Source organism: Melozone crissalis, unplaced genomic scaffold (assembly GCF_028551555.1).
Source record: "Melozone crissalis strain CALT ecotype California unplaced genomic scaffold, PUWL_Pcris_2 ptg000016l_1, whole genome shotgun sequence".
Lineage (NCBI taxonomy): Eukaryota > Metazoa > Chordata > Aves > Passeriformes > Passerellidae > Melozone > Melozone crissalis.
In genome coordinates this window covers 5,916,767-5,940,615 of record NW_026535794.1, presented here as the reverse complement: position 1 = coordinate 5,940,615, position 23,849 = coordinate 5,916,767, and the positions used below count along the sequence as shown (strand labels likewise).

Sequence of the window (23,849 nt, the reverse complement as noted above, 5' to 3'; positions counted from 1 at the left end):
AGCTGCAATGGCAAATAATCACCTAGCATTTCAAAAATTTCGAATACACTGGAATTAGGTGCTCAGATATGATTTCTCCTGGCACTTATTCCTAATTAAGAATCAAAAGCCTGGTGCCTCCTGTTACAGCAGCAGGTAACACTGTGATGGTGAACCTGCTCTTTTGGTAACACAGTCTGACACTGGCTGTGCTATGAGAGCACCTTCCTGATTGCTTCCTCTGCCTGACCTCAGTCACCCCAAAAGGATTAAATGTTTAATCTAAGAAACCCAGCCCTTTGTTCCACTCACCGCCACAGTCCGGGGTCATGACATCTTTTCTATTTCTGCCAGGAACTGCTTTCCTTGTGTGTCTTGCGGATTACTGTATTAAATGGCATGCAGATAGCATGAATTTCTCTGGCTCTCATTAACCTTTGAGGCTCCTTACAAGCAATTTTCTAGCCCCATATGCCAGAAGAGATAAAAAGTGCTCTCAGTGGTACCGTGTAAGCACTGAACTGCATCATCAAGTGAAACACAAGGTGGAAGAGATCCTGGGTTGTTCCAGCCTCTCTCTCAGAAGACATTAATCAAAAACCTCCAAAACTCTTGCACATCAGAAGCCACTCTCCAAAAAATAAGGGATAACCCATTAGAAACTGAAGACATAGAAATATGCAAAGGCTTTCTCCTGCATGTATCCTAGGAAGAGAATATGAGATCAAGTGCCCTGGAGTCTTATGGCATTTGGGAATTTTTAGGTGAGAACCATCTAATATTTGGAAAAGGAGATCTCAGCAGAATGTGCAGTTACACCAGCTCTCCCTGTTCTCCTAATACTTCAGATAGAGATGAACCTGGTACAATTCCCTGCAAATTCTAGCTGCCACAGCTAGGGATGGTTGGAACATGAGAGATTTTGGACATGTCACCAGTCATGCAGATTGTGTAGCTTTAAGCTTCATTTTCTCCCAGAAAAATATCTTAGAGTTGCTCAATCACTGCTACTTTTCAACCAAAGCAGAATATTGACAGAAATTGAAATGCAAAGCAGAAACACAAATAAAGCAAACTAATTTTTGGATTCCAGGAAAAAAATTGACATCTGAGAAAGCAGAGTGTGTGTCAGTGTGAAAAGCAGTTTTCTTTTCCTTTAAAAACTACAATTTTTATACAGATATAAAATAAATTTTACAGCACAGGATTACAACCTCTATTGCATGTCAAAATGAGAATATGTTTTAATACAAATCTATGTTGTCTGCCACCACCATTAGGCATTCAACAGCGCTTTGAGAATCTTAATTTAATATCAGTAGTGAATCACAAATTTTAAAGTAAGTCTGCTTTGAACACTGATAAAAGGAGTGCTGAAGCATTGCAAAATGTGTGCAGATCCTTGTTTACAGTAGTTTTCAGAAAAAGCAATAAAAAATGAACAGCTGATGTTTAGTGAATTAAATGTTACACACAAGTGGGGGTATAATAAGTGATTCTGTCACCTTGGGTAGAGCCAAATTAGCTTATACCAGTTGAGAATTCAGATAATAACAATTATATCTCACAAAGAAAGAAAAATAGTCACTCCTAGTTTTTTCCCTGCCAGTCTAGAAATGCCTCCTTCTAGATCTTTCCTACTTTAACTAGCTATTTTTTTTCTAATAAGAGCCACATTTCAATAAAAAATACAGTAACATCACTGAGTTAGAAGATAATAAAATGTAGAAATCTTGTATTTTTCCCCCTAAAATATGCAGATGCACAATGAATGTCTCTTGTATACCCATGTCCTTTTTTGAGGCAGAATTTTCACTAAATCTCCTCTCTCCCAAAGGCAGCCTATGCTGTCACTCTGCTGCAGAGATGTGAGATTTCTCCCTCTGATCTGCTGCAGCAAAGAGCCTTTGCTGCCCGTGATGTGCCACTCAGCTGCTCAGGAGCTCTGAGAAATGGATTCTCCAGGCTCCTGAGGAGGAAATTCCCTTTGCTGGCTCCAAGACATCCTGTCTACACAAGACATGAACATTTCTGTAAGGCTGATTATTTCTGCCATGGGAAAATGACTTCTCTCACACACTGGGTGTGGTTGGAAACTTTGGGATCATGTCCAGAGGTGCAGAATCCTTTCCTTAATTTCTCCCTAAAGAGAAATCCTGAGTGGCTCCATTGATCTGGTCTCATTGTTCTTATTTTAACATTATTACTAATGGCCAAAACAACCCAATGCAGCTGAGAGAAACTTTGCTGGTGGTTACTTTAAAGGTGGAGTTTAGCCTAGGCAGGGCAGTCATTAGGAAATCAGGCTTCTTCTAGAATAAGTTGCCTAAAATCTTGGGCAAAATGGAAATTTTGCCATTAATATAAATTATTGAGACGGGTGAGATTTTCCTCTGAATCTCAATTAGTAGGGAGAATTTCCTCTTAATCTCTTCACCTTTTAGAACAAGAGCCTGGGAGAAAGGGGACATTAGGAACCTTGGGATGAATTTTCATAGGAATTTCTGAGCACGTGTTAGAGGATAAAAAGTCACTCAGGTTCACTGCCAATGCTGCTTTCTAGGGAAACTTTTGTTGAGGAAGAACTTTCAAGCAAGTTCTCAAAGCATTTTGCCTTGGAATCTGTAGGACATGGAGATGTAACACCTCTGACTGTGAAAGTGAGCAGTGGTACCTCAGAGGAATATTTTATGTTTATAATACAATTAGTATTATGCACATATGTCGCAATCATCTTTTCATTAAAATCCTTTCTTAGGATTTTTCCTGCTGAAGCTGAGAAGTTTCAGCAACAAAGTGTAAACAATGGTTATCTGCTGCTGTGGAATGCAACAGGTGGATCTGTGATTGGTCTCTTGTAGATGTTTAGATTTACTGACCACTCACAGCAGGGCTGCTCTCGCTCTCTGCCAAGACACAGATCTTTTTTATTATTCTTTCATTCTACTTTTAGTTTAGCTAGCCTTATGAGAACATTTCTTTCTATTCTTTTTAATATAGTTATAATGTAATATATATATAATAAAATAATAAATCAAGCCTTCTGATCATGGAGTCAGCATTTTCGTCTCTCTCATCCTGAAAACACCTGTGACCATGGTCACACACATATAATACAATTTTTTCATTTTTTATTCTGTCGTTATGGGTCATTTTCTACTGTCTGACCCCATAGTGAATGGTTTAATCCCAGCTGGCAGCCAAACCCCACAGAGCTGCTCACTCACCCCAGCCCCACTGGGAAGGGGGACAAAATTGGATGAGTAACAGTGAGAAATCTCATGTGCTGAGATAAAGACAGCTTAATAGAACAGAAAAGGAAGAAAATAACAGCAATATGAATAATTACAATAATAAAAGCATTGAACTACACAAGCGATGCTCAGTGCAACTGCTCACCCCTTGTCAGTTCCCAAGCAGTGTCCCCCAGCCAGGTTTCCCCCACTGTTTATACACTGAGTGTAGGGTCTGGAACGTCCCTCTGCCCAGCTGGGTTCTGCTGTCCTGGCTGTGTCCCCCCCAGCTCCTTGTGCCCCCCCAGCCTCCCCACTGGCAGAGCATGAGGAGCTGAGAAGGCTTTCACTTAGCAGAAGCACTTCTTAGCAACTACTGAAAACACCAGCGCGTTACCAACATCATTCTGATCCTAAACCCAAAACACAGCGCTGTAGCAGCCATGAGGAAGAAAATTAACTCCATCCCAGCTGAAACCTAGAAAACACACTTCTCTAATATTTTTTTTCAGCTTTAAGAGCATTCAAATGAGGCACAGCAGCATGAAAAGCATGAACCCCAGCCCAAAAATGCTGTTAATGTTAGGTTGCACCCTTATTATGGCAACCAGACCCTTGAGACAGAATTTCCTACTTGTCAACTCCTTATTCCTCCTCACCCTCTTTCGTGGCCAACAGAGAGATAACCCACAGGGTATGGGAACGTGTTAAAAACACTGAGAGGAAAAAAAAATGCTGCTTCCCAGAAAAACACTGCAGAAATTTAGGTGTAAGGCTCTCTCATGAGAATATTATTCTGCAACTGACACCATTTCCTCTGAGGATTTTTTTAAGGAGCCTCAAGATTTTACTGAACCTTCCTCCATGTATGACATTAAGCTTACCCCCTCTGAATTTTTTAGCAAACTCTTCCGCTTCTTTTACCTCAGGGAAGCATTTGAGAGGTTTGTACTCTCCTCTGATGGGCAACAAAAACAAGATACATAAATATACCATCCTCCACAGGAGTGTCACAGGATGCTGTTCAATTGATCACAATAAAATTAGTGTCATTGATTCAGAAAAGTTAAAAGCAGCAGCCTACCTACCTATCCATCAGGCTGTAATCACCACTGCAAGCTGGCATTGGTACAGGAAATTAAAGGACATAAGAAACAGCTTTGGTTTAAATAACACAGGCTGGGAATGCCAGAGAGCTGTAGCTGAGGGGCATAATTACAAAATGCTCTGTCTCAAGAGTTTAATCTAGGCAAGCCAAGCAACCTGCTGATCCAGGCTACAGTGGCCAATAGGGCTGGGCAATAAAGGAAGATTTGTAAAACATCCGTGCGCTGGATCGTAACATCCAGAGCCTGAAAATACAGGGAGGGTTTTCCATGTGCTACCAGGAGGCAGCACCAGTGACATCTTTGAGGTGGGGGCTGCACTTTCCTTGGGTTCAGGTTGCAAAGGGACACTCTGGCTTGCTCACTGCAGAAACAGTGAAGCACATACCACAGACACAGCAAAAATTAAAAAACCAAACCCCTATTTTGATAAGAGTCCTCTAGTGTCCCTTCTTAGGTCATACCTTAAGCCTAAGAATGTAGAAATCAAGCTGAAAAGTTTACAGCTGATGTCTTTCATATGTAGATAATTCCTGGGGAATGGGAATCACCCTGGTGGTTGAAAATGGAAACCCCAAGGTGGGGTTTGAAAGCCTTTAAAGGACAGAGAGTGCCCATGGCCTCCATGGCTGGTTGATGTGCACAGCAGAGTCTTCCTCAACCTGCCTCATCCTGCTAAAGTCCACAGATCACAAAAGAGAGGCTTAGATTTCCTTTGGACCACACACCTGAGTATTTTTCCCTGCACTTTCCATATTTTCTCCTTTTCCTGAGGGAGGAGACAGCAGTCAAAATAGAAGATCATACTGTGGCTTAGAGATCATTAGAGATCTTTAAAATAACATTTGCTCTTACCCTAAAAAATGAAACTACCCATTCTAAAATAGGAAAATATTAAAAAAAAATGAATGTTGTAAGGGTAACTGGGCATGTAGGAGAAAGGGGCCAAAAGCCAGCAGCACTTCAGCCAAAGCCATTGATGTCAGTGGGTGCTTGATGTGCTTGAAAGTCACAGTTTTTTCTCCTTCCCCTGCTCTTTCTTATTTTGTAATATTAAAGACAAATCATGATTAGAGTGTCTGACTAACAATTCCCCACTAATTACCATCTAAAAGCCAAAATCTGACTTGAAGTGCCATGCTTTGTCTTGGATAGGTCCAACCAGGAGCTCTCAGCAGCCCTCACTCCAAGCATCCAAATGGACAGGGAGAATTTGAATGACATTTTTAAAAGCAAGGGAAGGGGTGCCAACTGTCTGAAATTATGGAAGTGCAAGCAAATTGAACTATATGCTGCAGAGAAAAAGGAAAAAAAGCGATGATGACAAAGAAGAGAAATGCTCAGAGTAAGGATCGACATCAACCAAGAGTTGGAACTGGAGCAGAAAAGAGAAGGAGGTGTCCATGATCAGGCTTGCTCACTGGCTCAGAGCTGACTTGCGCATGCTGCTGGCTGGAATCCAGGGAAAGTTTCAGCCTGTCCCACTGGCTGCTGGCTCAGGCAGGTGGAGAAGCCCTGGGTTCAGCCCATGACACACGAGCACAGAGGGGCACGACTCTCTCTCCTGCCTTCCTGCCTTCCTCAGGCTCCACACTGCTGCCAGGCAAGCAAGATCCTATTTCTTCTGACTCAATCCAGTGGCCAGACAGCGGAGCTTCTGTCTAACCCTCCAAACAAAATGTAGGGCAATAATTTATGATCATAAACATAATAGTGGATTAGTGCCTAATGAAGGCTGTAGCCTCTAGTAAGTCTGCTCCTCTCATGTGGCTGATGAGCTTATTACAGCTTTGACTAAGAGGTAATATTACCCCTCCTTAAGAATTGAGTGGATTTGGATTTAATCCCTACTGCTGCTGTTTGACCAGAGACATGATCTTCCAAACACACCACTGATCCCTAGGAATGGGGACTGTTGTTATTGTTCCTGAACCTGTATTTCTCCTCAAGTCATGCCCATGGTAGCACTTTTGAGGTGTCACACTTGCTTTTTGTTTGTTGAGGTTTTCTCACCATGAGCAGACCATCCTCACTCTCCTGTCACTGTAACCAGCTCAGAGTAAATGGAAAAGCTTATGTGATTTACATCAGGATCTAGGTAAATACATTTAAGGCGTGCTGCATAGCCTCAAGGTTTGAAACAGATTCACTAGTATTGCTTGATAATCTGGGATGTAATTACCTTTCTAGCTCCAGTAGTTTAAGCAACACAGTTATTGCCAAAATACCCTTGCTTTGGTGACATTTGGAAGAGGACATATTTGGAAATTGTGTTCCCTTGTTCACTCAAGCAGCCTTTACAGCCTTTCCCACCTGTGAGTCCAGCTGTACCACATCAGGCTGCATTTGGTGAGGGTAATGCACACACCAATCCCATCAGGCACACGCTAAAACTCCCACTATCCCATTTCCTAGAATGGACCCATTCTGCAGCAAGTAAAACACTGAGAGACCATGACCTGCCTGACAAAGTTGGGTAGTCCTACATAACTTCCAGACAGGACTTTCTCCTGGACTGAAGATTTTCTCTCGTCCCCAAAAGTTGCTTCTTGTTTCTTTTGTACTCTGTTCCTTGTAAGCACAAAACAAATTCTTGCCATATATCAAGGGGGAAAATGCAGTCAAATAAACAAAATGAAAAGCAACAAAAAAATTCAGTCTGATTAAATGAAGAAAATTCAAATTTCAGATATTGCTGTTGCTCCCCAGGAGTGTCTATGTGCAACATCTCTGCCCCACTCATCCATGGACTGCACCTCTGAAATGCCAAACCTCCAAGCCAAGAGAGCTCTTCTCACCCTATATTTCCAGAATCCAGCACAAAGTGGCCTGAATCTAGGACTTTCTTGTAGAAAATAATAACAACAACAGCAATAATAATAATAACAACAACACAGATATGAGTTAAGTCATCTTAGAGCTGCAATGGTCCCAATTGCCAGCAGCAGAATAACAGAGGCAGCTGTGTGCACCTTGCCCTGGTGCAGCTCCCCAGTTTCTGGTGCAGCTGGGGCTGTGTTGCTGGATGCTGTTTGACATGTTCTGGCTCTTTGACATTTTTCCAGGCTCTCCCCTGCCAAGTTCTGGGTGAGAGCTGCAGCAGAACTGGTGGAAGCAGCCGATAGCAGAAGAAACAAGCACGGAGCATGTTTCTTCTCTACCCTTCAGGGGTGTGATAAGCCTTTACAAGGGGCTTTAAATCACTGCCTGGAGGATGCATAAAGGCAAAGGAATGTTACTACAGCTCAGAGAGATCAAAGTGCTGCATCACTGTACGTGTAGTGAGCACGCTGACAGGAGGGTGATGGGGAGAAACTGCCACAAAAACTCTGCTTTTTGTGCTCATGGAGACCATGAAAACAGGCATCTGCTGCAATTTTACATGGGGGTATTAATTACATTAGTAAAATGCCACAACACAGTAGAAAACAAATGTTTGTTTTGTTGTTATTTTTTTTTTCTGATAATGCCTTAGAAAGGGTCAGGACTGACACAAACACTTTCAGGAGCACTACAACACGTGGTCATTCCTTCATCCCTGATATGCAATGAGCTCAGTGACAGAATTCACCAAACCACAGAGAATCTTGCCCCACAGTGTACACTATTTTAATGTATCCTGTTAAGAAAAATCAAGGTCATAACAAGAATAAAGGTAGCTAAAGTTTCTATAGCAACAATTACTAGGATGCAGTTGCCAAAGGTGCTTTCTTGTTGTTCCTGAAGTAGATTTACTGGCTGCTTTTTCCTTCCTGTTCACTAGTTTTTTTGGTAATATCAGTACAGACATGATGCAAATGTGCTTTCATTGTCAGGATGATTTTGTAGACTATTCCTGCCCATAAGCTGAATACACAGGACATATCATGTGTAAGGGAAAAAAATTAAGCAGCCTGATCCAAAGAGGGTACAACTGACTTAAAACATGCACATTTTTTTGTAAAACTAGCTCCTTGTTGTAATTGCAAATGAAAAAGTGAAAAGAAAGAATTTAAGTTTCTCTTTTGTGTCTGTTTGTTTACTTTGTACATTGACAACATCTTGTTTCTCTCTCCTAATGGACAAATTTCCTTGCTGCTTCTATTGCTCAACCAAACCTTCAGGCAGGAGGGGAAATAAAAACAGCAGCCAAAGCACAGCAGACAAACATCCCTGTGAAACTCCAGCAGGATGAAAGTGAAAAAATGCTTTAGAGCTGAAATGCATCTTCCTTTCTCACAGACAGATAATTCTGCACTGCTGCAGCTCCCATAAAAGCTGGAATTGCATGGGAGGGTTGGTGTGGCCTGACAGGGATGTGCTCCACACTGAGAACCTGCTCTGGTGGTGGTGTGCTCCAGCAGGATGCATCCTGGGATCTGGAGGTGGGACCAGGAGGGCAGACATATAGGATGTGTATATATATATATATATATATATATATATATTTTTTTTTTTTTTTTTTTTTTTTTTTTAATAGGAAGCATGTGGGGGTACCTACTGTTACCTGCTGCTCTGCAGCCCTCAAAAGTTATGCTCCACTTGATGCCAGGACTTGATTTCACTAAGGAAAGCAGGATTTTTCACCTTCTGCTCCCACTTAAGATCTCCCAGTTATTTGACCATTGCACCGGATCTTTAATGCACCTTCCTTGAGGCTGAAACAAGGTGCTCAACTTGGATAAGATATGTACTGGGTATTAAATTGAAAAGCAAATTTATAGAATTTGTAATCCTTTTTAAAAATCAGACTATCTGAGCTTTCTGCATTTATTTTAAACAAATAAAATAGAAGTTGCTGAAATTGCAAAGAGAAACAATTTGTGTATATCCCAGTGCAGCAACATCCAAATGAACTACCAATTTTAGCCTCCAAACACACCTAAAAACATCAACAACTGCAAATGGACCACTTTTTTTTTTTTTTGTTTTGTTTTGTTTTTTTAAGAGAGCCTTACTGTTAGCGCTGCTCCCAGTCTGACCAATCTGTCACACAGAGCAAATAATTTTTCTATCAGTGTAGTTTTCTGAATGTGCTTGTTGTGAAACACCAAGCAGGTGTCATTTTGAGCCAGAGAATATCTTTGATCACAATCATTTGATTTTCTCTCTTCTCCAAAAGTTACTTCTTGTTTCTATTGTACTTGGTTCCTTGCAAGCACAAAACAAATTCTTGCAATACATCAATGGGGGAAAAGCTGTTGGATAAACAAAATGAAAAGCAGCAAAAAAGTTCTGTTTGATTAAAGGAAGAAAAGTCAGATTTCGGTTTTCAAGAAGGTTTCTGAGCCATCACATGGGAAAAAAACCCACGGACAGACTAGCCCTCGTGCACCTAAGAAATTTGCTATCTCCCTGACATTCCTACCATGTCTCTGCAGCATGGTTTCTAAAGTAGATTCTTGAGGTTGCTTCAGCATATCTAGAAATGCAAATAAATGGGGTTTTTTTCCTGCCTCTCTGCCAGGTCAGGTACTAGAGACATGTTTGCTGCAGCTGAGTGACATACATCTATTCAAATCCCTTCTGAACTGGAATCAATATTACCTAGATCCATTACCTCCTGCTTTATTGGCAGCTTGGGTGCTTGTTCAGAAAACAGTCCCTCCCAGTAATGTAATAAAGCCCCCACCTTGGAGATAATTAGATTGCCTGTGATATAGAATCCACTGATGATCATTTCCCTGCTGATTTTGGCTTGCTACTCCAGCTCAGGTTGCAGTCTCCATCACTACACACTCCTACATTAGACCACTTGAGCCTCATCACCTAACAATTGCCAGAGCAGATTTATTTGGATTTTTTTTTTAACTCTTCCATAATAACAGCAATCAGACAAACCTCAGAGTGTCATTAACATGCTTTTAAAAATGCACTGAAATGGCTTCTTCAATTACCTCAAGATTTAATATCCTGGCCACAACACAGATATCCCTCACTCCAACAACAAACCTTTCCAGGAGAGAACACATGACACAATCCTTCCCTGAACTTCCTTTGGGTCCTCAGTGTGTCCCAGAGGCTGATGAATTCAAACTGTGAGCAAAAGCACACTCCACAAATGCTGAGAACACTCGGACATGGCATTGCCAGCTCTCTCTCCTTACCACACCTTCCTGATGCCCTGGTGGGTTCCCAATCCAAGAGTCATGAATTTCATTACTAATAAATGAGGGAACCACAACCTCATGCATCTAACTTCCTCTGAAGTCCCCTCCCTTGCTCCTGTGGTGCAGAAGGTCCCAAGCATGCAGATTTTGGTTTACTGTTGACCACTCTTGCTCTTGGCTTCAATCATTGAAGGGTGAGAGAAAACAAATCCCCTGAGGTACGTCAGCCTGTAAATGATGCTCTGCCTGTCCCAACAGGTGGGAATACATGACTTTGCACATCCCCTGGGGCCTGAGGATCATCTTTCTAATTATCTTCCTGCCTTTAAACAACAGCACTGATGACCGGCAGCAACTCTGTGCAATGTGTAGCAGATGAGACAACACTTGGTAATTCTGAGCTAAAAAAACCCAGTGTAAGTAGGAATATTTATTACCCATTTTTAGGCATTTAAACCTTTTCCAGTGGTATTAAATACTTAACTAAAACAGCAAAAGGCTGAAGAAGAAAGAAATGAGGCGTAAAGGGAGAGTTGGTTTCCCTTGATGTCACAAACATTGACAGTTTTGATGTATTTATCAAAACAAGTACAAGAACACTCAGTTTAAAGGTGTCATTTTTGTTCTCTTATATCCAAGAACTGCAAGTTCTCCCCTGGCTGTTTCAGGCTGTAATTCTCTTGAGGGCACAGTGCCTCCACCAGAGGTTTTCTCCAACCATGGATTTTGCTGACACCCAAATTTATTAACTTTAACAGGAAGGAAAGAGGGTGGGTTTGCTCATTTGCCTTGCTACAAACTAACCCTTAAATCCACACAGGCTGCCAATATATAAATACTCCATGGATATTGGATTGGTATTTAACTTCCCACCAGTTGAACAATTCCAAAGCAGTAGCAATCAACCCTTTCAGCACTGCCCAGGAGCAGCAGCTTCCCACCACCACAGCTCAGGTCACCAGTGAGAACAATGACTATTCCATCACACACAAAATATTGTTGCTGTGCAGAGCACTTGTTGTTTCCCAATATTGGTTTGCAAAGGCTGAGGTTCACCAGCACAATGGAGGTTGCCAGATCCTGGGATTCCCGGGAAACATCCCAATAGCCTTGGAGTTCTGCCTGAGCCTGGATAAACACAATGTATTACAATCAACAAAGGCCCTAATTAATGGATGCTGACATTGTACCTCCCGAGGAACAAACAAAGGGGAAAGCATGGCGCTCTGCCCAAGCATCTTGGAGTCCAACTCAGGCTGGCAATACACATCAGACACACCAGGCCTGCAGAGGGAAGGCTGACACTGAGCTTTGAGCTTTCCCTTTGTCTCATGTCAATACAGATACAGGCAGTGGCAGCAGAAAGCAAAACATCTCTCCCCAGCACCTGAGGGCTTTTCTTGCCTTTTTGTCCACAAGCAAGTTCAGATTTCATCTTCCCTTCATCTCCCTGCACACACATGCCTTTTTTTTTTTTCCTCATTAAATTGCTCCTAAATGAAACCTTTCATTTTTTTTTTGCATTCTTCCACATTTGGTTCTACCAGCTCAGAACATCTTCCTCCAGAAGCAGATCATCTCACCTCCTCCCCTTCCTTGGCCTAAGACACCCACCTCCCTGGTTCAAATGCTCTCACATATTTGGCTCAAAAGCTCCTCTGTCCCACTACTCCAAGGTATTTTCCTCCTCTTTATACAACTCCCAACAGCCTGCAATCTTTGCATGGCTCATAATTTCCTCTGACCACAGAAGATCCCATCTCCTTCCATCCTGTCTGAACTCTTCCACTTCCATCAAGATCATGAGAAGCTGTCAGATAAAATCACGAGCTCTGACAGTGCACTTGGACCCTGGGGATGGGATGCAGGAGGAACCAAGGGCATCTACAGATGGCAGGGATATGAATAAAGTCCTTTATGCAGAGGATGTTAGTATACCCCTGAATCTTTTCACTGTCTATACAACGAGAATAAAATACATGTAGTCCATAATCAAATCAAGTGCAAATATAGATCACAATTCAACCCTGAGTACCTTTCCACTTCCAAAACAGGCTATTTTTGGGGCATTTGTTGATTTGTTTATCTTGCTTTGCCAAAAGCCAGGAATTCATCATCAGTTTCAATCCCTCCAGGTGTCCTGTTTCAGTTCCATTAAAATACTCTCCACTCAGCCAAAATTTTACTTAGTTTTCACAATTTTTTACTGAGAAATTCAAATGTATTGAAAAAGAACTGTAATAAGGCCCCTAAAGATTTTAAACCTGAGTAAGTGACACATAGAAACTTCTCCTCCCTGCAGTTGAGAAAATTGTATTACTATGCACAATATTGTCATTATACTCTCTACTATTATGCCTAGACCTAAGGAAGTTGAAAGAGCTACTTCATGCTGGTGAAAAGTGGACAGAACTAGAGGAAAATGTAGTAATAATAATAATAATAATAATGAAGGCAACAAAACCAGACCAGAATTGAAGATATTTTTTAAGTACTTACCCAGCATCAGAGCTGTTGCCACACAGTAACACATCTTCTGTACCATTTTTTATGAAATAGTTCACTGCAACAGAAATAGAGAAATGGCTTTTTAATAAACACATTCTGGGAATGATAACATTCAAAAATATCATCCACCAACCAGCGTATTCAATTGGGACAGCAACTGAGAGATGAATGGCATGCTTTTGCTTTGTTTTGCTACTTTAAAACTTCTATGAATTGAAAAAATAAATATATGTTTTCAAATCTCTGCAAGCATTTGCTGTTTGTGTTCCAAATCAGACCTGTTGAATAAGATGATGACGGGCTGTGGGCAATGTTTTTAGGAAATTCTATTCAGCCATGCCTCTCTCTTCAAACCAAGAACATTGTTACAAAATTCTGCAAATGTAATGAAACCAAACCATATGCTAGCCTGTAACTTTTAGTCTCTACACTGATGAGACACGTGTTAATTGAAGTTTGTGGCAGAAATTACTGACTCATAGGTTAAAAACGTAACCAGCTATAACTCAGAATGTAACAATATTAACAAAGCAGCCCACTCCCTTAGCCTGGTGGATTCTGCTCAGCATAGGAAATGCACAGTATAAAGCAAAAGAAACAAAAATACACTCTGTTAAAGACCAAACAAACAAGGAAGTATTTACAAAGACAGATATTTATCACTGTAGTCATCTGTCATGGCAATGGAGAGAGACAGAAACTTCTCAAGGCAGCCTCAGAAGAGCAAGCTAAATTTAAGCGCTGTGCATCATTCCCAGGTTGACTCTCAATAAGGCGTAAGGAAATTAGCATCTCCAGGCTAATGAGAGACTTTGCATACACACTTCTTCTTCTCTCCCCAGCCAACCTAGTCTAACATGCAGAGTAAGAGAACAGGAGGCCAATTTCTTCTCAGAAGGATAAGCAAAGTCAGTGTTCCGGAGGAAACATGAAGAAAAGATGTTATAAGGAGCATTTCTAAAACCTGGCTGGTGGCAGGGAAGAACAGATAGAAGCATTGCTCTAGAAACATAAGAAATGCAAAACAGAGGTGTGCAGCTCACTGAGGAGGGGTAACTAATCTGGTGTGCTTTGCTGCAGCAGAGAGGACGTGATCCCTCTTGGCCAAGGGATGATGGTGGCAGCCTTGCCTGGTGAGGCTCTGTGAGCAGAGGGGCCTCTGCAGATGCTGCTCACAAGAGTTTCCCCATTCCAGGCCAACCCTCTGCTGTGAATTGTTTTAAAAATCAAGAGTGACAGCTTATCCAGGCGGGCTATGCCGGGAATGCTCAGTGGCTCAAGCACTGAACAGATGTGCTGTGGCTTTCTCAGTAAGCTGCGAGCAGTGGAAAAGCCCTGCTCTGCTGCATGCCAAGAGGGAATTACTGCCCAGGAGCTTGTGGTTACAGGGGCACGTGATGGTGTTCACAAGTTATCAGAGCACACATCCTGCTCACACTGGGTGCTTTTCCACTTTGGTCACACGGGATTTCTACAGAAACACCTGGTGTGACAGCAGCACGTGGGACTGGGTATGGTTGAGGATGGGTGATCAATCACCACTAAACAGGGAAAGATGCCACATCTGCATCACCTTTCACCCTCCAGCTCTGCTGGGCAAGGACTTGTGCTTTTTTCAGGACAGGTGGCATCTTATTTGGGATGCACAGAGTCAGTGACACAAACACACCAGACCACTTTCTCTCTGAGCTAGATGGTCTTTTGTCGGAACTCAGCACATCCCTCCGGGTGTCCAGAGTTGCCAGGACCCCACTGGAGGGCTCAGAGACCCTGGCATGCTGCCCAAACACCTGGGGATTTGATTATGACCCTTGGAGCAAGTCACCAGCTTTGTGTGAGGACATGAAAGTCACACAGGTTTGAATAGTGTAATAATAAAAACATTCACAGGGTGAAAATGTAGATTTTAAGGTTTTTGTTATGGGGGTTATAGGGAAAAGATGGAAGAATCAGGGCGTGTCTAGTCCTTCTTCTTTCTTCTTCTTGTTCTCCATTTTCTGCAGTGATGCTGGCACTTTGGGATTGGTTTAGAGTAGAAGTGCACTGTCTAACATAGGTGATGGGTATTGGGAATTAAGTATAAATATGTTATATGTAGTTTGTAGTACAAAAGGACAGCACCGTCCCGGGGGCGGTCAGAGTGCCTGTGGCTGCCCTGCTGAGCAGACCTCTGCTGGGCAGAAAGAAAATTTTATAGATAAGAATTAATAAACAACCTCAAGACCGAAAAGTGAAGAGTCCAGACTCGTTCTTCAGCTGCATGGGCTGAAGCAGAGACACCCTGCACATCTCGGGACTGCAATTATCAACAGCAACCCAAGAGTCTTTAAGGTCCTATCCAACACAAACCATTCTATGATTCCAGGTTTGATTGAAATCCTGGAGCACAGCGTTGGTTGAAAACCAAAACAACACCTCCTGGTCAGCCAAATCAGAAGATAAGAAAAGAATGTGGGCACAGAATTAGGGAGGACAAGAATTCTCTGTGTGCAAACAAGAAATCTGAAATCTCAAAAACGCAAAATTCTGTTGTCTGCTCTTGACTTAAGCATTTACATTTCTAAACCAAGCAGCAAGGCAGGTGCCAAAGAGCCCCACGGGATGCAGGCTGAGGAACTGGTGAGTAGGTGCTGCTGAGAGGGCACATCATCACCATGGGGTCTGTGCAGGGAGTGCCACAGCCACGGTGACAAACCTGGGGCTGAGGAAGAGGCGAGCTCCTGATCCCCCACTGATAAATGAAAGGGGGATTAGAGCTCTACACCCAAGGAGACAAATTGCTGTATTATCAAAAATGTGCACAACAATCAATCTTTGCTTCAAAGCCCGTTGGTTTGGGTTTCAATCAAGCCTGCTGGGCAATCAGAGAGCTGCAAGAGGCAAACAGGCATCACTCTTGCTTTAAAGAATGAACACCCTTGGTACCACATTAACCCATGGCCTCAGCTTCCCATCTAACCTGGGCAGAGAACTAGGAACTCCTTTTTCATGCAGAGCAGGATTTTCTCTCTGAAAACTGCTCAAACTGAGCAACGCCACATGAAAACACAATGACTTTCCACTGCCTTGGAAGATTGCAATTAATTTTTGGTTTGTTTTTCACTGAAAAATATCAGCTTGTGAGTGGGGGAAAAATAGGAAAACAAGTACGGAAAATAAAACTGAAAACCTCTATTTTAGGTGCTTCCTTATGGGTTTTTTCTTAATTTTTGAAGTGAAATTAAGCCAAAACCATATATATTTGTAGCACCTCTGTGTGTGTACATAAACTTTCTGCAACATGCCATTCTTTTCAAAAGTAATGCTAATTTCTTTTTTTTACCAGCTTTACTAAAACGTTGGTGGCACAGTCATAGGGTACATGTTGCTTTTTAGGAATTTTTCTACAGGAATTTCCAGAGTAAGGTAACTACCTGGTCACATTAAAAGAAGTAAAAATGGTTTGAATAACAAGGTCTCTTTCAAGTCCTTGTTCTGCCTCCTACACTTCTCAAAGCAAATAACAATGGCCATAATTTTAAAGTCACTATATGCAAGTGGGTAAAACCACAAATTTTCCATGTCTATCTTCCTTCCAAAGTCAGTTCCTCATAATTTTGTCTGTTTCTCTCAACACTTTTTCTGATTTCTCAATATCTTCCAGATTTCTGCATTGCTCCCTCCTACACTAGGTGATTCTAACAGAGTAAACATTCACAGTGTCTCCACTTGTCAAATTAACAGGGGAAAAAAAGAAAAATAAAAAAGTAAACTTCCTTAAAAAAAAAATCCAATTAAAAATATACTCCAGCTTGTGCTTTCCACACCTTTATCACACAACTGAGAAGAAAGCCAGTAGGGTACATAGACTGCAGGATAGAATATAGGGTAGAAATCTTCCTCATTAATGTGTGAAGGAAAGGAAATTCTTCTCATTCAGAAAACTGAGAAAGGTTTGGAGTCAGCTTAGAAAATATATGTTCTGCCTCTAGTTTCTTCTCCTCCTTTGAAGGCCCTCCTGAAATGTTATTTTGACTCATCTTACAACAAATTAATTCCAATTAAAAATAAAACCACCACAACAACCCTATATATTATCGCACTTGCATAAAGAGCAACATTCAAATATCATTAGTCACTGCCCAGAGAAGAGTCCTCTGGCTGACTTTCTAACAAAAACTTCAGAGAGGTGTTTGTTATCTCAGACTATTTATTGCAGCCACACGGGCACTCGCTGGTTGGAGACTTTCCCCCAGCGCTGGGGCTGGCACAGAGCACTGCCAGCCACCCAACGTGCCCATTCCAAATTTAAAATGCAGCTCAGAAAAGCTCCATCTCCTTACAGCTGTGATATGTGGCACGGAGAGGAAATAGACAACAGCCCCTCGTTGCCCTTTCGCCCACCGGTGCAAACGTGCTCTGCCTCCCGGTAATTCGCGGTAATTAAAACGAATCCTTGCTGCACTTGCTGTGTGCACACTGTGTCGCACACGGAGAAGCCTCTAATAAATGAAATTGAGTTTGAAGATGAAAAACATGCCTCACAAAAGCCATGGAACAGGCTGTATTAAGGGTATTATTAAGGGGAGAATGCTCGGGGAAAAATGGAACCGCTGGTTAGGTCTTCCCAGCTAAAAGGGGTTGTAAATAATTATAATAATCAGTTGCTCTCCTGTTGCTCAGCCCCTGACAGGAGATCTGGGTGTTCTTTGCTGGTATTTGCTGCTGCTGACCCTTCTGCTGAGTTTCAGAGGCTCTTGGGTGCTCTCCTCTCCTTGCTTCCCATCCTCCCTCTTTCCCTGGGAAATCTCTTCTAGCCCATCTCTCTGATGCCTCCATACCCTGTAACCACATGAAAGGACATCTCCTTTTTGAAGGGAGTTTCCTTTTTGAAACTTCAGTTCAAAAAGGAATAGGAGGAGTTACAACCAAGATGGTTGGGTGGGTGGAAGGAGAAGAGATGAAGGGGACAATTTTATGTACAGCACTGGCAACTGCATGACTTTGTGGTAAACACAGCCTGGAATTTTGGGCATGAGTTGTCCTGCAGGAGATATGGAGGGGCTGGGAGGAGGTTGTAGAAAATCCCATACAACCAAGTGGTGAGAGGAAAGTGGTCTCCTTCAGTTTGAGTCTCTCTGTTAGTGCTTCTCTCCACTCTCCAGACAAGTCAGAGAAACAATTTCCCCGCCAGGCTCTGCAGTCACCACAGCACAGAAAATGTCTCCAATTTTGACAGCACAGATTTTCCCCCTTTTGTTGAAAAGCCACTAAAAATATCAATCAAGCCCTCTTGAGCTAGATGGCTCCCGTGCACTGGGAAGAGGCTCTGAAAGCCTCAGAGATCCACAGAACCTGGTTTGTGCTGCTCACATGGCCTGAGGGAACAAAAAGCACATCAGGAAGGGAGGAAAAGCACATCAGGAGCTTTTGGAGGTGTGCACTAGAGGAGAGCAGAGAATTCAGATGCTCTCAAATTGGCTTGGGGAGCTTGCCAAGCCCAGGAGCATCCCCAGGAAGACAAGGCAGGAGACAATGACTAGCAATAAATGCACATGCTGGCTTTTAAACATCTTCAGATAATCTCCTTCTATGCCTCTGTGCCTCACCAGTCACTCAGACCCCCACTCTTAGGGCTGTAGGGTGCATAGTAACTAAAAGCACATTTAGTACCACTTGTTTAGACATAGGCTCCACATGAATAGGCAGCAAAGTGCTGAAGTGTGCTCTCTGGAAGTTTTGTAGAGGTTTTTGTGTTTTGTGGAATTTTTTTTCATATGTTTCACACAAAAGAATTAAAATCAAAAGCTGCTACAAAGGTCAAATGCATTTGTGATTACAGGCAGATGATGGAAAAATAGAAAAAAACCACCAACTTCTGCACTTACTGTGATAAAGAAAACAAATAAATTGGATCAAAAAATGGCTGGGAGACAGAAAACATGGGTTAAGATGAAAAGTCAGTGTGCAGGAGCTCTGTGGGCTAGCAGAGGGCTGCACCTGCACTTCTTTGTTACATTTACAAGAACAAGGGAAAGAGAAGGTGAGCAGAGAGGTAACAACATCTCCTATACACAGTATTTTCCAGGTAAATAAAGTCTGAGGCATGGACTGAATAAGGAGCACTATAGACGCCTACTCCACAAAAAAAAAAAAAAACAAACAACAAATCAGCAGAGAAATGCAAAATGGAAAATTAAGCTGTCAGAAAGCGAACTAAAGCAGAGAAGGAGAAAATCTCACCTATTCATAACCTTGTCAGCCCTTAAATTTCCTGTAAAAGTTCAGATAAGAGAGATGGATTCTTTTTTTGGTAGGGTTTCTTAGTCAACACTTTTATGTAATGCAAAGCTGCGATCAGAGGAAAGTGTAATATTGATACACAGGAGGGCGAGGATGGAGCAATATGGACAAGGGGATCGAATGCAGCCTCAGGCAATTTGCAGATGACACCAAGCTGGGTGGGAATGTTGATCTGGAAAACAGGAAAGGTTTCTCACTCTCTACAGCTCCCTGACAGGAGGGTGCAGCCAGGTCAGGCTTGGTCTTCTCCCAGGGAAGCAGTGATGAGGAGGAGGACTGGGAGAAATGACCTCAGGATTGGGAGAAACGAGAAATATTTCATAATATCCAATCCAAACCTCCTCAGGTTGCACATGAGGAGGTTTGGATTGGATATTATGAAATATTTCCTCATGGGAAAGGTTATCATGCCAGGGAGGTGGTGGAGCCACCACCCCTGCAGGTGTTTAAAAGATGTGTGGATGTGACACTTGGGGACAGGGTTTATTGGTGACCTTGGCAGTGATGGAAGAATGGTTGGTCTTGATGATCTTAAGAAATACCACTTTCGATGCTTTCAATAGGGTACCTGCCAGACTGGAAATTATTGAGAAGTAATGAGGATGACTGGGGAAATTTAGGAAGAGCAGCAATTGAAAAAATGGGCATCTTTTATCCTAGCAAAAAAGGTGACTATCACAGTAAAAAAAATAGCATGTATTCTGGAAAAAGAGAACAGGGAGCTTTGTGTGCTCCCAGTGACAAGAACATGATAACAATGTTTTTTGCCCGAAGAAAATGGAAGGGGGAAAAGAAAAGAAGAATTTTCAAAACTAAAGATAAAGGAAATATTTTTTCACTCTATTTCCCATTTGAACTGCAGAAGTTGCTGCTGCAGGCTGCCCCTGTGGACAAAACATTCAAAGCAAGATTTGTTGCCTGTGTAGATAAGGATATCCTGAGTTACAACAGTTATTGTTAACAGAAAATGAGAAAAATATCTATACTTTGAGCTCTACTAATCATTTGCTGGAACAAATGGGACTGTTCAGTGGCACTGAGAGATGCTGCTCTAGGTATGCCAAGGCCAGGTTGAGCCTGGGAATTCCCATATTTTATCTCTACCACGCTTGGGGGTGTTCAACACTGATGGAAATTATCAGGAGAAAATATATCTTTACCTATTCCTTAAAACCAGTGCAATAAGAGCAAGCAGCAATGCAAGTTATTCTGTGCTCAGGGTGCACCTGGGCTGTGTGCTCAGTGTAAAAGCAGAAGATGCTCTTGCCTTTACAATGCACTTTATCGCTGAACCTGGAGCATGGACAGACCTTAATGGGCACACAGGAAGTCCTTTTAAATGGACATCACTGTTCAAGCCAGGTGGTGCTTTAATTCCATAGTTTATGAACAATTTGAAGGTGCAGGAAAACTGAAAATGTTTAGTCTGAATTTTCCATGGCAGATCTTAACTCAAGTAGATCTCTCTATTAGCAGTGATGAGAACAAAAGGTATAACTGAGGTAGAAATGCTCCTGTTTCACAAAATATTTCCAATATTTACAATATAAGAACATCATCTTTTACCACAAGGCTGAAAAAAACCTTCCTGGATGGTCAGGGAAAGACTGTATTGGATTCAGCATTATCAGTTCCTACTTTTTTCTGATCCTTGCACTTCTGTTGGGGGTTTCTTTTTCTATTTAGCTAAAAAAATCAAAGTGCACAGGTACAATAACCATGTTAATGACACACCAGAGCATTAAGTTTTGAGCATTGATGAAGCTATTTATCAAAAGACCCACAGTGCTTGAACAAAGCCACAATATTTACAGTTAGAGTAATGTCAATAGATTCCATGCTGACAAGCACCATCTGAAAGCCCAGAGAGGTTCCTTGTTTTAATCACTGGTTCATTCACAATCATACATAAAAAAACACCTATTCCAGTCCCAACTTGATTTATTGCTCCTCTCTTTCCTCCCACCTCCATAATTATTCATCACTCACTGTCTTCTATTACCACCTCAGACAACTCCTCAAACACTTCAGCTCTCCCAAAATTTGCCATATTTATTATCTGACTTGGACAAAATTCTTTTCTCTACAGTCCCGATACAGATTCAGAGTATCTGTTCATAGAGCTCCATTTCAGTGGTTCTGGAAACTGAAATTATTCCATCAGGCAGAGATAACAATCAGGAACAGAGCTTAGAGAGGATACCCACAGCCTCATCTACAAGCAGATGTACATTTGTATATATTCACACATTTATGCTTCAGCATCTATTCCTTACAAGCCTTTGATCCCTTCTCAAATGCCCAATGCCATTATTTGGATGGGTATCCCCAAAACTTCACATACTCTATACATCTTGCTAAATATAGAACCTGAAGCAACCCTAAATCTTCCAGGTCTAACTGGAGGTGACAAACAATATGTTATTAATCTTGATCTGAGTTTTTCCTTTTAAAAGTTGGGGTTTTTTTCCCCCAAATCACTGTTAACCACACAATCTGACTCCAGAAGAGAAAAATCACTGCCATGAAATGAATGCCAGAAACTACTCTAGAAGAAAAAAATAACAATCCTGAAATGCCTGTTTTAAGCTATAAAAATAGTAGCTGATTCCTCCCATTTAAAGGCTTATAAAGCTTGAACATTCATTTATTTTACTTGTTAATTTTTTTTTAACGTCAGTTGCTTGGACAAGACTAACGGAAATTACAGGGTTGCTCTTTTTCACCTTAAAATATTCTGATTTTGAGAGGAAAAAGTATATAGAACAATTTGAAAACAAGACTCTTTCAGAGTGTCTTAAACAGGGTATTTAGTCTAAAGAAAAAGAAAATGCTGGGGTTTAAGACTATCATTCCATAAGTGACTTTATATAATTTAATTATAGTTTTAAGGTTCTACTCTAAAGCTTTTTTTCTTATGCTTTCAGCCCTTACATTAAACCCTGCTCAACAAAAGGACTCAGATTTCTACTTACTGACTAGTCAATAATCCATTTTCATAATGGAATACATAAATGACATTAAAGATTCTAAAATCACCAGCTACATGAACCAACTACACCCAGTCCATTGGTACTTCTCTAAGCCAGTGACACATCTGACATGCCATAGCTTTTAATCCATCCTAACTCGCACGTTCATGAAGCTTCACTTCATCAAAAATGTCTTTAATTTAAACACCACAACCCAAGACAGGCTTTCCAGGTGTTATTTGGAGCTGCTTTCCTCGAAATCTTTACAAGTATTGAAATTAGGCTTTATAGTTCTTTTAGTCAGCTTGTATTTCTAAACTATTAACTCTCCTAATGATAACCAACAGCACAATGACTTTGACATTGATCTATTGATCTCATAATTTTCATAATGCTGTGGATGTAAGCTATCATTATTTTCAACCTTTTTTTCCCTTTATTTCATTTTTTTATGTACAATCACTGCTGCATCTAAAACTCCAGTCTTCCAGGTTTGTTATTATTAATGTCTAAAAATAATCCTCCTTGGGCTTATTGATCGCTATCTCTTACCAAATCTAGAACTGCAGGTAGGAAAATAATTACCTATCAGTAGTCACCATTTTCCCAGATGAATGATTGTAATTTTACCACTGGCACTTGACATGAAGAATTTTTTAGCCTGATTTTATCTGATGCTCAGCTGTCTCTCATCCCACAATCCATTCATTCAAAGAGTAGTTGCACAGAGGGAACTGGGAGACCTGATGAGCTACTTCTCCCTTAATCTTCATTTTCCTCCCTCTCTAGCTTTGCAGTGGTAAGCATTACTCATTGGAGAAAAAGCCAGAATGGAATAATTTTCCTGATAAGCCTTCCTCTTAGAAGTTCTGTGGTGGTGTTCACAGGGGTCCCAGGATGAGGGAAGAGATGAGAATCTTGATTCCATGTTTCAGAAGGCTGATTTATTATTTTATGTTATATATTATATTAAAAGAAAATTATATATTAAAACTATACTAAAAGAATAGAAGAAAGGATTTCATCAGAAGGCTAGCTAAGAAAAGAAAGGAACGATAATAAAATCTTGTGACTGACCAGAGAGTCTGAGCCAGCTGACTGTGATTGGCCATTAATTAAAAACAAACACCTGACACCAATCGAAGATGCACCTGTTGCATTCCACAGCAGCAGATAATTATTGTTTACATTTAGTTTCTGAGGCCTCTCAGCTTCTCAGGAGAAAAGATCCTAACAAAAGGGTTTGTTATAAAATATGTCCATGACAGAAGTTTGTGTTTAAATTTTGAGCCATTTAAATGGGTAGAAAGAATATAAAAGTTCTCTTGCTCATCCCAAAGAGAGGTGCCCAGCAAAAGGCAGATTTTAGACTTGAATCTCCACTGTGAGTGGAGGAAAGACTAAAAATTTGTCTCATCTTACCATTACTACTGTGCCCAGTAATTAAGCTGAGACACCAGAAGCATCCACAGTAACTTAGCAGAAGTTTCTTCCACAGAGTTAAGTTGTTAATGACAATGGCTGGACAATTCTCTTCTTGATAGTCTAATCAGGAATATTTGCTCAAGCTTTTATATTCTAGGAATTTTTATTCTAGTGTTTAGTGAACCTAAATAAGAGCTAGTTTGAATTTTCCCACTGGATCTCCATGCTTACAATTTTGCCTGTCTCTTCCCAAGT

General features: G+C 41.3%; 1 protein-coding gene across 1 annotated transcript in view; it reads right to left on the bottom strand.

Annotated features, from left to right (window-relative positions):
- LOC128935769 (sodium channel protein type 5 subunit alpha-like) overlaps window positions 1–23,849 on the bottom strand; it is a 218,077-nt gene that overhangs the window by 125,067 nt on the left and 69,161 nt on the right. Inside the window, exon 8 of the mRNA XM_054274301.1 lies at window positions 12,907–12,970. Coding sequence (XP_054130276.1) covers window positions 12,907–12,970 — 64 coding nt within the window. The remainder of the gene's footprint in view (window positions 1–12,906; window positions 12,971–23,849) is intronic.